Source organism: Falco biarmicus, chromosome 1, assembly GCF_023638135.1.
Source record: "Falco biarmicus isolate bFalBia1 chromosome 1, bFalBia1.pri, whole genome shotgun sequence".
Lineage (NCBI taxonomy): Eukaryota > Metazoa > Chordata > Aves > Falconiformes > Falconidae > Falco > Falco biarmicus.
In genome coordinates this window covers 39,018,949-39,035,862 of record NC_079288.1, presented here as the reverse complement: position 1 = coordinate 39,035,862, position 16,914 = coordinate 39,018,949, and the positions used below count along the sequence as shown (strand labels likewise).

Sequence of the window (16,914 nt, the reverse complement as noted above, 5' to 3'; positions counted from 1 at the left end):
CCTCCCAAAAGCTTAACCTGCAGGATTCGGCCTTTCCCCTGAGCCACCTCAATGTGCTGCATCTGGTGGTGGTAGCAGGGCCGTGCACCCGGTCAGGTCCCTGGCTGCCGCCGCTCCCCTCCCGCTGGGCCGGGGCCAGTGTGGGTGCTGGGCAGACAGCCACGGGAAGCAGATGTGGCCGCATCCTGTTCCATGCTGAGGTGGGGCAGCGCTGGGGCTGGGGGGATGCGGGGCACTGGGTCTTCACCTGCCCATCGGCTGTCTGCAGCTGTGAGCCAGGGCAGCACCTGCAGGGCTGGATGTTCCCGGGGGTCTGTGTGCCTTGTGGTTTGGGGGTTGAGCCCCTGGGCTGCAGTTGGGGGCTGCAGCCTGTCTGCTCCCCCATGATGCGTTTGGCTCCCACCAGAGCCCCCCCTCCCCACCACCCCTCCTGAGCAGGGAAATTAGAAGGCTTTGACATTGAGGATGTTCTTGGCCTCTTTATTCGGGATAAAGCCCAGGCTGGCCATGGCTTAAAAACCAGGTGGTTGGATTCGAGCAGCACAAGGGGGTACGAGGGGTCCAGGGCATGTGTCTCCTCCTCCCACGCAGGCCCAAGGGCAGGGATGCCACACCACAGGCAGGAGTGCCCCCAGTGATGCCATACTGGTGGCCTTGGGATGGGGATGGGGAGTTAGAAAACATTGGGAACGAAGTGAGTGTGTCCCGCACGGCAAGTGGGGTTCCCCTGAGTTACACCACCGAACCTGCAGTCCTGGCTGGCAGCCAGAGAGCATCCAGCAAATGGTGGGATGTGGCAGTGTGAGCCAGAAGCCTCATGGCTACCGGGCTTGGTGTGACACCGCTCCATGCCCGGAGCTGTCAGGCAGCTCCAGATGGTGGTCCCTGTTCCCCCGGTGCATTGCCCTGGCTCAGCACAGGGGCCAGCCCACACTGCACGAGCAGCCCCTGCACCAGCACAAGCTCCTGCTCCAGCTCCTGGGTGCTGCAACCCAGCCCTGGCACGGTGGTGGCACTTTCCCCCAGCACCTGCAGCGCCTGTGCCACCAGCTGTGCCCTCACCAGCAGCACAGCCACGGCTGCGTGCAGCCTGGAACAGCCCAGCGCCTTCATCCCCCCACGGGCAGCAGCCCCTGCGGAGAGAGCGGGCGAAGGAGGCATGAGCGGGTTGGGGTCCCCCCAGGCACAGCTGGCCTGGGGGACAAGGACATCAACTTGTCTGCCCCAGGGGCTTCGTGCAGCGCTGTACCTTGGCTCCAGTGGTGCCTGCAGTACTGCAGGTCCTGTAGGACGCTGGGGCCCGCAGCCGCCAGCCAGTGCAGAGCCGAGGCACGGAGCGGGCTGCTGGCGTGTGCCTTGTCCAAGAGCTGCCGCAGGATGGGGAGCAGCTGCTGGGCCAAGACAGCCGGCTCTGCAAAAACGTTGGGTTCATCCTCCTTGTACAGGCTGGTGGCTCTGGGGAGTAAAGCCAAGGCACAAGTGAAGCCAAGGGCCGGTGCCACGGTCCCCCTTGCAGCCCGCAGGTCTGGCAGCTCACTTGTTTGCCTCCAGCTCCTCCACAATGCCCCTGAGATCGAGAACGGGGAGGTGCCGCAGTAGCGAGTTGAAGGTTTCAGGGTACTCCCCAAACTCTCTCAGGAGGAGCTGCAGGAGGCTCTGGAGCCCCATGTTGTCCTGCACAAAGATGCAGCCGTGCTGGAGCAGCCCCCTGGGGTCCTGCCGCAGGAGGCTGGCAAAACCCGAGGCCTCGTGCCGGACCTCCTGCTCCTCATCTTGCAGAAGGTGAATGCCCACGTTTATCAGCCTGGCGAAAGGGAAGAGAAGGGAAGGGAAGGCCACTGCACCTCCCAGAGCATCTTCAGCCTGCCTGAAGGGGAGGGAAGGATGAACTTCCAAGGCAATGCTTCCCCAAGGGACTTTTCTCCTGGACTGTGAAAGGCACAGCCACCACCCAAGAGCTTGCAGCTTAGGATGGTGTGGACTGCGACGGGGATTGAGGGACCCAACGATGCAGTTTGCTGCTCATAAGGGACTGGCTGCTTCTATTAAACTGTCACCCACAATTTTTTTGTAAGTTGCAAGCTCTTGGGTGCTAGTGATTTTTGAATGAGTGGGGTTTTCTTTAACACCCTTGAATTTTTTGCTGGGGAAACTTTTCACAGAGTCAATTAACTTGCAGCACACTGGGGCCTGGGCTCCAAGGAGCAGTGCTGCTAGGAATGCACCACGACCACGGGCAGCACTGCTCCTGCAAGCATGGCCACCCCAGGGGATGGGCTCAGTAACCTACCGCAGAGCCACGGGGACAAGCGAGGGACAGGCAGCATGCAGGGATCGCCGCACCACGTCGGCACCTGCCATCTGCAAGGAGCGGGCAGCCGCCAGCCGCAGCACCTCGGATGAAGCGGACCGGCTGCACTCCTCCAGCGCTGTGCACCATCGCTCAACCAGCGGGCTGGCCTCGTCCCCGAACCTGCCAGAGGCCAGGGAAGAAGAGGGAATTCAGGCACACCCGAGGTCGCAGGACCCAGGCGCAAAGCTGTGCTGTATAGGCAAGAAGTCAGGGCTCTGTTTCCAGCAAGGACTAAGGAAAGATCTGGAAGAGCCAGGCAGAGCCCCCCTGGCAGCAGCAGGGACCTACCAGTGGGCGAGCAGCAGGCTGGCAGAGCACAGTGCCTGGAAGAGGAGGTCGGGACCAGGACACTCAGCCTCCACCACGTGCAGCAGCATCTTCAGACATGCTGCCGAGGAGCCCTGGAGCTTACAGGAAGCTTCCTGCGACCACGAGGAGGGGTCTCTGCAAAGATGCAGCAAAGCCTCAAGGTACAATCTCAGGAACTCTTTGTCCCTTCTCTCTCGCAGCACCAACCACAAGCTCTCCTAGTTGACAATGGGAAAGAATGTTCATGGTTAGTGGCCCCGGCACCGTGGGGTGGCAACCTCAGCAACAACCGGGCAAGTGCCCTGCACCCATGCACCCTCAGCCCAGGGAGCACAGCGTTTCCCAGTGAGCACCCAGGATCTCATCCGTGGAGTGCATCGGGGACCCTCTGCTTTCCTTGGTGACTTTTGAGCCTTGTCATACCAGCAATGTCAGCCCAAGAGCCTTCTCCAGCTCCTCGCACGTTCCTCCTGCCCTGGAGATCACCCAGCTCAGGACAGCAAGCTGGACATCGGGATTCGGCTGCCGGAGAAGCGAGCAGGCAGCGCCAATCCGCTTGCCATCCACCAGCCGGGCTGCCTCGCTGCACACAAAGCGGGCCATGGTTTGGTGGAGGACGGCCAAGCCCACCTGGAGGAAAATGAGGATCCCCTTTCCAACACTTGGCCTCCAGTAAGGGGTCCCCACCCCCCACCCCCAGGCTCGCTGCCAGGGCGGCCATGGCCGTGACTTTCCAGGCAGGCAGCAGCACCTGCAGCTCGGCGCATCCTGGCTTCCCCCGCGGTGGGAGGCTGCCCAGCTCAGTGCTGATGGCATTGTAGATGCTTTGGGTGAAGCTGTGGCTGAACGATGCGGGCAGGAGGGCGAGGACCTGGAGGAAGGTGGCGCGGATGAGGGGGCAGCGCTGGGCAGGGGTGAGCAGCCAGCCCCGCGCCTCCAGCTGCAGAGCCACGGGGCGCAGCGCCTCGGCCGACAGCCTGTGGGGAGACACGCTGCCTTAGCACAGGGTCCCTGGCACCGCAGCGGGCGCTGTGTTGTGGCCAAAAAGCTGTGTCTCGGTGTAGGGCAACCACAGGGGCCACGGGCAGGGAGACAGCACGGGACCACTCACCCGCTGGTGCCTGGGGTGGGGGCCAGCAGTGCCTGCATCTGCAGCAGGCACCCATGGACGGTGTTGTGCGAGCGGACCTGTCCGGGTGAGTCAGGGAGCTGCTGGGCCAGCTGCAGGAGGAGCCCACAGCGCTGGGGCTGTGGGACGACGGGCACCAGTGCCTTGGCAGCCATTGCTCGCACGGCATAGATGGGGCTCCCTGCCAGCCCCAGCAGCGGCTCCAGAAAGTGAGCAGAGGGGCTGCAGAGCAAAAAAGGGACCATGCAGTGATGCTCTCGGTGGGAGTGAAACCCCCCAAGGCACCATGGGACCACCTCCCACTGCAGGAGCCCATGGCTGAGGCAGAGCATCCCCACTGCCCCACTACCTGCCAGGGTCGTCGGCACTGGGCTGCAGCTGAGCCAGGAGGGTGAGGATGGCGTGGAGAGCGGGGCGCAGGCAGGGCCCCCCCAGGGTGGGCCCCGTGGCCGCCTCCAGCTCGCCCAGCAGCACAGCGCCCAGCTGGGGATGCTGCCCGAGGAAGGCCTGCAGGCTCACCCCCTCCGCCGGGCAGCCCTCCCCACAGCTCCGCTGCTGGCCCAGCAGCCGGGACGTGAGGGCACCTGCAGGGACAGAGCCAAAAGCAGCATCAGGTCCCACCCAGCCCCTGCCGGACACCCCACCCTTCACCCCAGCCAGGGTCCCAACCCTGGAGGGCTGCACCAGTTCGGCAGGGATCTCTCCTGCTCAGTACTCACTGAAGAGCTGGATGGCTGCGTTCCTCATAGCCCAGCACGGTGAGCCCAGGCCCCGCAGTGCCAGGGCCACCATCGGTGTGGCGTGCCGCAGCAGCGCACCGCCCAGCCCTGCGCCGCGCACCAGCGTCTGCAGCACGTGGAGGGCACACACCTGGCAAGAGTGCACAGGGCTCAGCGGCACCACACAGGGATGGGGCTTGGGCTTCCATGCAAAGGGAAGATGGTGGGAAGAGACGCGGGAGCCAAGGGGCCGTCAGCTCTCGGGCTGCCGGCATGGGCAGCGTGGCCAGGGCTGCAGATTTTTGCTCACTCCGAGGTCTCTGCGCTAGCGCAGCCTCATGCTGGAGTACCCGGTGCGGCTCTCTTTAGGGGACCTCACACAGATCACCCTGTCCCCAGATGGGCTGCAGCAGCCAGGAGCTCAGTGCCCGCTGTACTCACCTGCGGGAGGTCAAGGGTCTGGTCCCAGTCCTGCGGCAGCGCCATGGTGGCCAAGGCCAGCAGCGTCTGGATGCAGCGGGTCAGCAGGGGCCGTGTCAGTGCCGGGGCCTCCCCACTGACAATGCAGAGGAAGAGCATGGGGAAGCCGGCGGCACGGCGCGTGATTGAGCTGCTCCGGGGTCCGCTCAGCGCTTCTAGGCCCTGAGGAACAAAACCCACCCAAGATATGGCTGGAAACCTGCTGGCTGGAGCCTGCAGCTGCTCTGCAGGGGAGGGCACAGGCTGCACCAGCCCTGCACTGCAGTGTCTTGACTGCCAGGTGGGTGCTCGCCCCAGGGTTGGGGGAACGTGGCCGTGTGGTTCCCCAGGGCACAGGGGGAGCGTCGGGCAGAACAGGCACGGTACCTGCTCCAGCACAGTCTGTGGGATGGCCTGCAGCTCTGCGTCTGGGTGGTTCAGCAGAGCGGCACAGAACTTGGTGAAGCCCATGCTGCAGCCCTCCACTGCTCCCTAGGGCAGAGCGGTGTCAGGCCCCCGCACCCCGGAGGCTGCATCCACTAGCCCCCCATGGCCCCCAGAAACCTCTTTGCAAAGGACAAGGAGAAAACAAGAAGGCATGATGGTGGTGGGGTTGTGGCGGGGTTTGGCACTGGGATCCCAGACGGGGGCTTCCAGCCCCATGTCCTGCCCCAGAGCAGACCCTGCCCCTCTGTGTTCACCCTCCTGCATGCCAGTGAGAGCCCCTGGCTATTGGCCCAGGGCAGGGAGACAGCCGGAGGGGTGGGCAAGGGCCCACACCACCGCAGGTGGGACACGCTCTTACCCAGTGCCGGCACCGCAGCAGGATTTCCTGGAACACTCTGGTGGCTGTCTGCAGGGTGGGGAGCGACAGGAGGGGCCCCGATCCGGCACTCAGCGCCGGGGCCAGCAGCAGCTTGGCCAGGCCCCCCAGGAGCAGCCCTATCTCCTGGGAAGAAGTGGAAGGTCACCGGGACTGGCAGTGGGGCTGCCCCATTCCTGCCCTGCTCCACCATCGCTGCCACAGGGAAGCACAGCAGGCGCTGTCACCCCCAGCATGGGCACCCTCAGTTGCCGGTGCCATTGGGCAGTTGACCGCCAGCATGCCCACCAACACGCGCGGGCTCCGCGGCATGGCCATTTCCCAGGCAGCTGCAAGGCCTGTGTGGTGGAGGTGACCTTTTTCCAGGCAGCCACTGGTGAGGCTGTGGAGATGCCAGGAGGGGCAGCTGCAGGGCTGCAGTCAGTGCCGCAGCTGGGGTCTGTCAGCGCCTGGGAACCAGGGGGCTACATCACGGCCGGCAGGGAGGTGGCTGCTCTTGGGGAGGGTGGTGGCTGCACCCTTGCTGGCAGCGGGTGAGGATGAGTGTGGCAGTTCCGAGGTAAGGGCAGAGATTCCCCCTTGGTCCCCAGGGAGGGTGAATGCCCCAAGGGGGGCTAAAGAGCCCAGTTGCTGGGCTGGGTGGTGGGTGCCATGCCGGGCTGGTCCGGTCCCCGCTGCCAAGGGGAGGGGTGCCTACCTTCACTGATACCCAGCAGCAGGTCAGGATCAGGCTGTGCTCCTCTGACAGCAGGACTGAGTCCTCTTCCTCCTGCCCCCGGCCTTTCCCCTGCATGATGAGGGAGCCGATGGCATTTCCCATGTCAGCAAACGATGGGGCAGCAGCTGCAAAAGGGAGAAGCCTGGTTTGAGTGGAGCGGTGTGGGGCAGTGCCTGCGGGGAGTGTGGGGCAGAGGGAGGGGGATGCTGCTGGCGGGTCGGGGGACCCACGGTCCCCTGTTCGGAGTGCACACGGATGGCAGTGGCTTCTGTCCTACAGTGTGTCCCACTCAGGACACTGAGTGTACTTTACCCCGCTGCTCTTTCCGAGCCATTGCTGTAAGGGCTCTGCCAGCCCCTGCGCTCCCAAGCTGCTTTGATCTGGCAAGTGCCTTGCTGCTTCTGGAAGGCTTTTGCCTCTCATTCTGTTGCCATTCCCATGTGCAGTTGAGAAAGGGACCCAAGCAGGCACTAGCGCTCTGCTCCCGCGGTTTGCCTGGCGCATCCTTGCCTGTGTGTCCTGCTTTGGACCTCACTCCCAGCCCCACTGCTGTCCCCTGCTAGAAGCAGCAAGGCCAAAGCAAGTGCATTCCCAGGGCTGGAGGGCTGCTGGGTCAAGGATGACTGTGGTGGAGGTGGCAGTGGTTCCTGGGGCTGGCGACATGCTCACCTTGCTCATCAGCACCGGGGCCTTGCTGGCTCTGCAGAGCACCCAGGAGGAAGGAGGTGATGTCTCTTGCTGTGGTCACAAGGCGGGTGATGAGCTCCTGCCAGCTCTGCGCTAATTCTGCTGCCTGCATGGAGGCAGCCACCTCCGGCACCTGCAGCAGGCACCGCCGCAGGGCTGCGATGGCTCCTGCACAAACAGCCATCTCTGGTCACAGCGGTAGCTGCTGCAGCCCCAGCTCTCCTGCCTCAGCTTGCAGCTGAAATGGCTCGTGAGCAGGGGAGTAAGCAGGGCCCCTCGGCGAGGGGCACGCTGGGCAAGTGGAGCAGCAGGACAGGGAAACTGAAGCAAGGACGTGGCCTCAGTCCTGCCTGTACGATTCCTGCCTGCTCCAAATTCCCAGGGAGGAGACCTGCTGCAGGAGCCACTTGCCGCCCTGCCAGGCTGGGGCCGTACCGTGCATCGGTGCAGTGGCTGCTGCCTGCAGCAGGTCCTGGCACGCCACCGCATACTGGGCTTGCAGCATGTGGAGAAGATGCTGAGCGAAGCACAGGCCTCGGTTGGGCAGCACTGGGGCTGCTTTGGCCTCCAGGTGACAAACCTTCATGGTGCTGCTGTCTGACCTGGGGGAAGAGGCAGATGCTGTCATGAGGAAGTTTTCTGTCCGTCTTTTCCTAAGCAGCTCCTCCCTGCCCTGGTGCAGGCTCCTGCACCCCAACCCTACCCTGCTCCCCACTGCTAGGCTATTTCAAACCCAAGCCATTGCTGCCCCGAGCTATAAACGCAGACTCCGGCGAGACACCGGTGCTGCCGACACACTCTCGGGGGCTGCCGTGGCACCGCAGCGGCGGGGAAGCCAAGAGCTTGTACTTCTGCAGGATGATCTTCATCAGCACAGCTCCAGCTTCAGCCTCCTGCACTCGGGGGCTGCCCAGCATGTGCTGGGCCAGCTGGAAGAGAGCCAGGGCGATGGGCTCGGGGAACGTGGCGGGGAAGTAGCGGACGAGCAGCTCTGAGGCCAAGTCTCTGATCTGCCAAGAGAGTTGGGGGGAGCTGGGACATGGGAGGGGGAAAAGCATCCAGAGCAGGGCAAGCAGGGTGGGCTTGAGCCTGCTGGAGGCCAAGGCAGGCGTCTTCATGACCTTATCTCGCCTTTATGAAACTCACCTCATTAGTGCTGTCTTGCAAGCAGCTCAGCAGCACCAGCAAGTTGGGCTGGGAGAAGAAGTCCCAGCAGCCGCTCTGCCGGGCGTAGCTCAGCAGGGTGGCCATGGTCCCTGCAGTGGGGACACAGGGCAGTGGGATGGGGTCGGCGGCGAGCACCCCCACAGCCAAGGGGTGATGTTCCAGGCTGGCTGGCTGTACTCACGTGGGGGCTGGCCTTTCTTCCTGTCAGGGCTCCAGGTGTCCGTGCAGGTCTCCAAGACAGCAGCCAGCAGGAGCAGAGCTGTCTTCTTCCTCTGGTAGTTGGAGCCTGGGCTGAGCGAGGCAATGCTGAGCTGCAGCAGCCACTCCACAAAGCCTGCGGGCAGAAAGCGTGGCAGCGAGTGGTGCCAGGCTGGGCACCCACGTGCCCATCCCCTGGAGCTGTGATGGAGGTGCTGGGGTGGCTGCCTCACCCACTGCCTGGGCCAGCTGCCCCTCTTCCTCGCCTGGCTGGCTGCCTTGGGGCACCTTCCCTCGCAGCTGGGCCAGCGAGCTGTCCCGCAGCCGGACCAGCGCCTTCCTCACCGCTGCCTGCAGCAGCTGCCGGAATGAGGAGGAGTCGCAGTTGAGGTTGAGCGGCAGGAACTCCCGCAGCAGCCGCACCTCGGTGCCCGAGAGGGGCCGGTTGGTGCTGGGGCTGCAACAGAGGAGACCCAGCGCCGCCAGCCGCACACCCTCCTCGCGGGCGCCCAGGCAGCAGGAGAGCCGCTCCAGCGCCTCGCCCTGCAGCAGCAGGGACCCCGCCATGCTCTTCTGTGCCTTCAGCAGCAAGACCCAAGCTCGGAGCGACGCCACATCCCAGCCACCAAACTGACTGGCCAGTGGTGCCTGGGTGGCCGGGAGCTGCTGCAGTGTCCATGTGAGGAGGTGGTTAGCAGCATTGCTCTGCAGAATGGGCAGGGGGGAGCGAAGGGCCTGGGAGAGCAGGGGCAGCCAGCACAGCGCCCACCGCTCTGCCAGAGCCGCCTCCATGCCCTGCTGCCCCTCCTGCCACTCGGCACACTGCTGCCGCACCAGGACCTTGTAGACCTCGGCAGCTGCAGGACACAGGTGGTTGGTGGAGAGACAGTTCAGGAGGTGCTGCGGCAGGTCCGGGTAGGTGTCCAGCACCTGGGAGAAAGGCAAACGACCCTCATCTCCCTGTCAGGTTGGAGGTTCCATATGGTGGGGGACAGGTCTAGGTGCAGGCCACACTGCGGTCACCCGTGACACTGAGCATCTCTGGTACCCCAAGGTGCTTTTGGCCAGCTTTTGGTGGGCATCAACAAGCAAAGCTTCCCTCCCTGCCGGCAGTCCCCAGGGATGCATCGTTGTTGCTGCAGCTCACTACCCCACCAGGGATACTATCCCTTGGGTGATGCTAAGATGGCTCCCCTGGCTGCGAAGGCTGCCTGCTCCCATGGCTAAGCTGGGCAGGAGAAGGTGACAGGCAACAGACAGAGGCTGTGCCACCCCAGCAGCAGTGCCAGCTGTGACCAAGCCTCCCCATCCCCCTGCCTTCCCTACCTGCTGGCTGCCCACGTAGGGGACGATGGCACACAGGGGCACATATCTGGCTTTGATTTGCCACGGCATCAAGACCACCCTCTGCAGCATCTGCCGGTAGAGGGGTCTCTCCTGGTCCTGGAAGTGCTGGCACTCAAGGTGGTAGATCTCCAGCAGCAGTCGGAAGGAGCTGTGGATGAACTCGGACACCCCTTCCACCTGGGGGAAGAAGGACAGCAAGCTGGAGTGGTTAGGGTGGGCTCTCTCCCCTGTCTTGCTGCATCAGAAAGACCCTTTGCTTTCCCACGGCTGTGGGCTTTCAGCACTGCCCCGTGACTGCAGGGCTAGAGCTGAGGACGTGGAGATGGCAGGCAAGTGAGCCAGCAGATGTAGACAGGCTGGGACTGCACCGGTGGGTGCTGCCTGGGGAAGGTGAAGCACTGGGACACAGTGACAGGTGCCCATGTATGACAAGTGCCCTGGCCTCAGCAGTGCAGGTCCCCCTGCCCTGCTGGGCAGCTGCAGGCAAGGGGGTTGTATTCAGCTGATGGAGCTGAAACAGGCAGGAGTGTGTTACGGGCAGGGGAACAGCAGCTGAGATGAAAGAAGGAAGGGCTGTTCCTGGCTGACATGGCATGGCCCTTCGGTACCCTGGCCTTACCGGGGTCTCAGCGTTGTCCCACACCAGCTGGGTAAGCTGCCGGAGGAGCTCGGCGTCCTGGGCCAGGACGCGCGTCCCTGTCAGGCGCCAGATGGCAGGCAGGCTCTCCCGCAGGTGCTGCAGCCACAGGGCACAGGCTGTGAAAGCAGAGAGCTCCATGCAGCCCTTGCCCTCAGACTGACCTGTGGCAAAGCTGGGTCTTAAGGGGCTTAAGGACCCCACATGCAAGGGGAGCGGTTTCCCTGTTAGGTACGCAAGAGCCCAAGGGGCTTCATATCCATTGGGCTGCAGCAAAAATTAAGAGCAGTGTCCAAACCAGCTACCAGGATCCCAAAAAGCGTCTTCCCTGGGAGAAGATGAAGCACCATAGGGGCTCTGTTTCAAACCTCCCTGCCATGGCAGGGTCGTCTCCTACCTTGGAAGCAGTAGTAGTGGCAATCCTTCTGCTCCTTGGTCAGGGCACACACAGCAGGAAAGATCACGTCCAGGAGCAGGCAGGCCTGTGGGAGCACAGTGGCTCAGGAAGCAGGCAGGCAAGGGCTTTCCAGGGTGAGAAAACCCTGCCACAGGACAGGTAAGGAGAGCACTGCCTGGTTCTCCTGCTCTTACAGCAGCTTATTGCTAGCTTTTGCTCCCTGTCTGGAAGTTCTCAGCTCCTGAGGACTTGGGAGATGATGGAGGTGGCAGAGCTGGAGGCTGCGCTCTGCCTGGCGCAGCCCTGGGTTCATGCTGTGGGAGCACAGGGCAAACACTGCTGCTGCTGCTTCTCTTGTGCAGGGGCTACTTTTGGCACTGCCTGGCTTCTCAGGCCCCCAGGAGAGGAAAATCCCTGTGCAAGTGTCTTTGGAAAAAGCAGGCCCCCGGCTAACTCGCTGTGCTCAGCAGGATGCATGGAGTGGCTGGTGCAGCCTGGCTCCATCCCCGAGGGATCCACAGCCCCTGCCGGTGGCTGCCAGCCCTCTTCCAGGGCTCTCTCAAGCCGCAGCCGTTGGGTTTGAGCTCTCCTACCTTGTGGGTGAAGCTCTCCAGCTGGCAGCTGAGGATGTCCACCTTGCAGCATGTCAGCAAACCTCTGGTGAGCACCAGCTTCTCCAGCCCATCTGGCTCCAGGTCAGGGGGGACCTCCACCGCCAGCTCCCCAAACTTCAGTTCCCCCGTGCCTGATGGGAAACGGCCGCATTGGATGGCAGAAAGACGGCAAACCCAAACACTGCTCTGAGAGCAGCCTGCCCTGGCTCATCTCAAGAGTGACTGTGGGAGGTGGCTGGTGGCAGCTGGGGGTCCCAGACCCTGAGAACGGGACACAGCAGCAGAGTCCGGCTTGGACTGCTGGTGAGTGGCACTGGCCTCTGTCCCCTCACACACAAACATACCTGTTGCTGACGTCCCCTTTGCCAGAGGCCGTTCCCGGCTCTGGATGAAGCACGCACCTTGACTGGGGAGCTGGAAGAGGGTCAGCACGGCGCTGGCCCCATCCTGGGGCTGAGGGGCTGTGTTCACCAGCATGCTCAGGGCCGTGCCCGCCAGCAGCCTCGTGTCCTTGTTCAGAGCCTGGACTCGCAGGGAAGGCAAAGGCACAGCTCAAAATCCCATCTAAAACCAAACCCCATTTCACCACCCCATCCACGCCCATGCAGGTGACTACACAGGGTCCCTCGCACAGCCCAGACACCGGGGCTGTCTCTGCAGGCTTCCCTCAGGGAGGGGAATGGGGAAAGCACCCGAGAAGGACAGCATTGCTCTGCTCCCCAAGACAGGCAGCACCATCCCTCCCCGGGGCCATACGCACCTTCCCCCATGCCACCCCCAGCAGCAGTCCCAAGAGGCTCTGCAGGGTCTCACTCTTCCCCCCTCTGCTCCACACCAGGGGGGCTACATCCTTTGGCAGCACCTGGAAGAGCTGGAGGCAAGCCTGGAGGAGCAGGAGGGACAGGGGCCACAGGGATGGCTGTCAGTATCCCTCACCTCTGAAAAAGCAGTGATTCCTCAGGGACGGCCATTTGAAGCGGCTCTGTGTGTTACATCCCTCCTGGACATCGCTGCCAGTGCCCCGCCAGCCCTTGCAGGGGCTGATCCTTCCCCACCTCCCAGATTTGGCTCTTACCTTGATGACCAGGTAGCCCCACGTGCCGCCAGGCGTAGGCTGGCTCTGCAGCACCCAGCGCAAGGTGGTGGCCAGGCACTGCAGCAGTGGGGCCAGGTTCTGCCGCCAGTGCTGCCGGCCCAGGCTGCTCTCCTCCATGAACATGCACACTGTGGGCGAGGGGACAGCATCAGCCCCCGGCCCACCCAGCACTGTGCCCGCAGCCAGCCCTGCTCCTGGTTAAGCCAAGGGCTGCACTGCTGGTAAGTGGGGTGAGAACGGGGCTGGGATGCAGGGGGTGCTTTGGTTTGTCCAGTTTCCAACTGTTCCAGGTGGGTGGGCAGAGCCATCGGGTGCTACTGGGACCTGTGCAGAGATCCCACGGATCCGGCTGATCCCTTGTTTCCCCTCCCACGAGCACAGAGGACCCGGTCTGGGTGGGCAGGGCTTGTCCTGTACATTGGTGGTGTGAGCTGGGAGAAGCCCCCGGAGGGGAAGGAGCAGGGACTGACCTGACTGAAGGTCCCCAGGAGACAGCACCTGCAGGGGCAGAAGGACAGTTTGTCCTGTGTGACAAAATACTGGGGCTCGGTACCTTGGGCAGGAGGGTCCTGCCTGCGCCAGAAGCAGTCCCGGGGATGAGCAAAAGGCTGGCGTGATGGGCAGCCATGTGTCGCTGGCTGCAAGCAGGGCAAAGCCCTGGAATGGTGGGAAGAAAAGCAAAGGACCCCGGGCAGCCCAAACCAGGAGGTCCCTGTCACACAAGGGCTCCAGCAAGCCCCTGCAAACGCCAGTGCCACTGCACAGCTGGGGTCCTCTCACCTCGCTCTGTGGCACCAGGCCAGCCAGCAGCGCGCCCACCTCCTGGGCCAGCAGGGCTTCCTTCCCCACTGCCAGCCAGGTCACAATCTGCCGAGAGACACCCCGAGTCAGTTGGCCTGCCGGGACGCCCGAGGACACCAGTGCAGGGCACTTTTGGGGGAGTTCTGTGGTGTCGCCCAGGCCCCTTTGCCGGTACGGATGCAGCTGCACCAAAGCCACGCCAGCAGCGGGCAGAGGCGGCTGACACCAGCGCTCAGGGCCCGTAGCTGCTCTGAAACCACAGCCCAGCCAGCTGCACCACAGACCTGTTCCAGTTTCTGGAAGGAGCTGGAGCTGCTGGTTGCCTCCATCTGGAAAGCCAAGACACAGCGGAGCAGGGGCTGAGTCTCTGCCTCACCCAGCGCCTGCAGACCCTCGCTCAGCACCCGCGACAGCAGGAGAGCCTCCTCCAGGTGCTTGTCTTTGCATCTCTTGGTAGTACTCCTGGAACAGGACAGGGATATGGTGGGGATACACCGGCTTGGTAGGGATTGCGGTGGGGGGGAGACCCTGGCTCGGTGGGGACCGGGGTGGGTGTGCCCCAGCTTGATGGGGGTTAGGGTTGGAGTGCTCCAGCTTGCAACACTCCTCTCCCACAACTGCGCCCAGCATTGCACAGTGCGGGGGAGGGGGGAGAAGGAACTCCTCAAAGCTCCGACTCCACAGCCCAGCCCGTTCCGGCCAACGCAAGCCCTTGGTGGGGCGCAGCAGGGCGGGCAGGAGGACCCGAAACCCCCTAAAACCTGCTGCCCTGCCGCTGCAGCGCGGGCTGGATGCGAACGGGGACGAGTGGTCCCCTTGGCGCGTGCCGAGCGGAGCCCCCTCCCTCCCTCCCTCCCCGCGCCCGCGGGGTGCTCGGGGGCTCCGCGCCGGGGGATTCCCGGGGGACCCGCGCCCAGGGGATGCCGTGAGCTCCTCGCCCGGGGCCCGTGCACTTACCCCGCGAATTGCCGCAGGCAGCGCAGGCAGGAGAGCGCCGGCTGCGCGATGCCCAGCGCCCCGTAGAAGGCGGCGCAGGCCCGCGCCTCCCGCTCGGCTCCCATGGCCGGGGCCGCCAGCACCATAGAGCTGGGCCGCGCCGTGCCGGCTCAGCGGCGCCCCCTAGCGCTGCCTCCGGGCGGGCAGGCGCCGGGGGTGCTGGGGGCCGCGGGCGGAGGCGAGCCCCCCCGCCCGGCCCCCGCTCGCCTTCCCCGCAGCCCCCGGCGCCGCGCTGCAGCCCCCGCGGGCTGCGAGTCGGGGATCAAAAAGCAGCAGCATTTGAAAGCTGGTGCCACAGCGGGTGGGGAGTGCGAGACCCAGGAGGGCTGAACACCGGGGAGCTGGTGCTGCTGCCAAGCCCAGAAGCTGGACAGCGTGGATGGTGGCTGTGAGGTCTCTGAGACACCAAATGAAATGCTTCGGAGAGAAATAGTTGTCTCACTCCATCGTGCTTCATTGTGTCAGAGGAGGTTTGGTCCTCCACAGTTCTCCTGCTATGCCATGGGCACCATCCCTACTAGCCAGCATCCCTACTAGCCAGCATCCCTACTAGCCAGCATCCCTACTAGCCAGTATCCCTACTAGCCAGCATCACCATCAGCCATCATCCCTACTAGCCAGCATCACCATCAGCCAACATTCCCTACTAGCCAGTATCCCTACTAGCCAGCCTCCCCATCAGCCAGCATCGCCGTCAGCTAACATTCCCTACTAGCCAGCATCACTATTAACACTAACCCCCAGCAAAGGGACTCTGCTTCTTCCTACAGGATGGAATGGCCCTTGGAGAAAGAAACAGATTTATTCTAACACTTGGTGTTAACTATCATCAAATCCAAATTATTTCTCCAAGTCCTTTTTGTCAGTTGGCACAGGGTTGAACAATTTTAACAGGCATGATTTTAAGATGACATTTAAAGATCCCTTCCAACCCAAACTGTTCTATCATTCTATGATTTCTGTATCTTTATTAAACATATTTATGACTCCTGACTAACTCATCCCACTGAACTTCACCCAGCAGCTATCGAGAAAGTGCTCCTTGCTGGAGTTCACCCTGGAGGACTGTTTTTTCCCTGGGTTGTTTCTCACAGTGGCACTGGGGCGAGCAATGGGCATCGGCCGCTTGCATGAGCTGGCAGCACAGGCAGCCCAGGAGAGTGTGGCTGGCGTGGGCCAGCGTCTGTGCTGGGTGACTGGGAGGATGCTGAGATGTGGTTCCCTGGGTGAGTGATGTGCTTGGGGACAGAAAGGCCCCAGTCAGTAGTTTTTGGCAACATTTGCCAGCAGCATCCATCTCTGTCCCACTTTAGAAATCATCCTGGAAGCCCAAATGCCCTGACTGCTGCCAATATAAACCAGTGAAACAGCCCAGGATTCACCTCAGGTAAGGCAAGGCAGTGCAGGAGGATGGTCATGTCCCTCAGACCTGCTCCTCTACCCCTGAGCACCATGGCCACCCCTACGGGAGTGGGGGAAAACAGTGCCAAACCAGAACTCCCATGTGTGCCAGCACCCAGACAGGGGCAGGGCAGGGGGGGGTGCTCCCATGATTTAGGGTCCCCAAAGATCCTGTTCCCATCCCCTTGTGCTGCCTGCAGAAGGGAAGGGCAGGGGACGGAGAGGGGGATTTTTTTCTGGTTTCACCACAGGAAGGATTTTCAAACACTATAAATTCACTTTTGACAAGTGAACGGCTAAAGCAGATTAACCTTTTTGCTAATCTTCTATAATGGCTTTGGAATCTCCTTAACCAATAAGAAAATGATAAGAGCCTGTTTCTTTTCTTTTTATCTATATCTATATTGTCCTCCCTTGTCTGCATTTTTTTTCTTTCTTGTTTTATTTTCGTTTCCTTTTCTAATATGAAATAGCCCAGCGATCCTATCTCCTGGAGGCTCAGTAAACAGAACATCAATAATCCCTTTCCTTTATTCCTCTCCAGTAACAGGGTGCAGAGAAGTGTCTGCCGATTGGGATTTGATTACCAGCAGCTATCAAAAGTCTCTTTGTAAGATCTGGGTCCTAAATCCTATAATTCTTTGATAAAAGAAGTATTACCAGTCCATTTTCTGAAGTGAAAGGTATGGGAGGAATGAAAGAAAGCAATCAGCGGAGATCCTAATAGGCTAAGTGCATGTGCGGTGAGAAGGCAGGGGCGGGCAAGGGAAGCCAGGGAAAGGCGTCTTTTGTTAAGGATGGGGAAGGAGAATTAATCCGCTTCAGGTGTATGATTATTACAGCCAAGAGCAGAACGGGTTGGATCCTCCACCTGCCCGCAGCATGTCCCAGCTTACCTTCCCTGCTGTCCCTCTGGACTGGCACAGCACAGGGAGCAGAACCTGGCTCTGCGTCCACCTTCTGTGTTAGCATTTGGGTACAAGGATAAAAGCTGGGAGCAGTTTGCGATGATGCCTGGTGTTTGGGCATCTCTGAAGTGCTGACAGCTTGGCAGGACAGCAGT

At 62.2% G+C, this 16,914-nt stretch overlaps 1 protein-coding gene across 1 annotated transcript; it reads right to left on the bottom strand.

The window, feature by feature from the left end:
• Positions 1 to 464: 464 nt before the first annotated feature.
• LOC130158631 (thyroid adenoma-associated protein homolog) lies at positions 465 to 14,557 on the bottom strand. Its single transcript, XM_056359422.1, has 31 exons — positions 14,412 to 14,557; positions 13,739 to 13,916; positions 13,434 to 13,520; positions 13,124 to 13,151; positions 12,633 to 12,781; positions 12,318 to 12,440; positions 11,959 to 12,079; positions 11,537 to 11,688; positions 10,944 to 11,028; positions 10,529 to 10,665; positions 9,889 to 10,086; positions 8,796 to 9,492; positions 8,546 to 8,698; positions 8,344 to 8,453; positions 8,047 to 8,207; positions 7,633 to 7,799; positions 7,180 to 7,365; positions 6,490 to 6,635; positions 5,775 to 5,918; positions 5,357 to 5,461; positions 4,952 to 5,152; positions 4,511 to 4,661; positions 4,141 to 4,375; positions 3,774 to 4,013; positions 3,414 to 3,639; positions 3,086 to 3,292; positions 2,642 to 2,880; positions 2,291 to 2,473; positions 1,538 to 1,804; positions 1,250 to 1,455; positions 465 to 1,133 (listed from the first exon to the last, which is right to left on the bottom strand). The coding sequence occupies exons 1-31, from the start codon at positions 14,534 to 14,536 to the stop codon at positions 862 to 864; spliced, it is 5,679 nt and encodes a 1,892-aa protein (XP_056215397.1). The 5' UTR covers positions 14,537 to 14,557; the 3' UTR covers positions 465 to 861.
• Between the last annotated feature and the right edge of the window lie 2,357 nt (positions 14,558 to 16,914).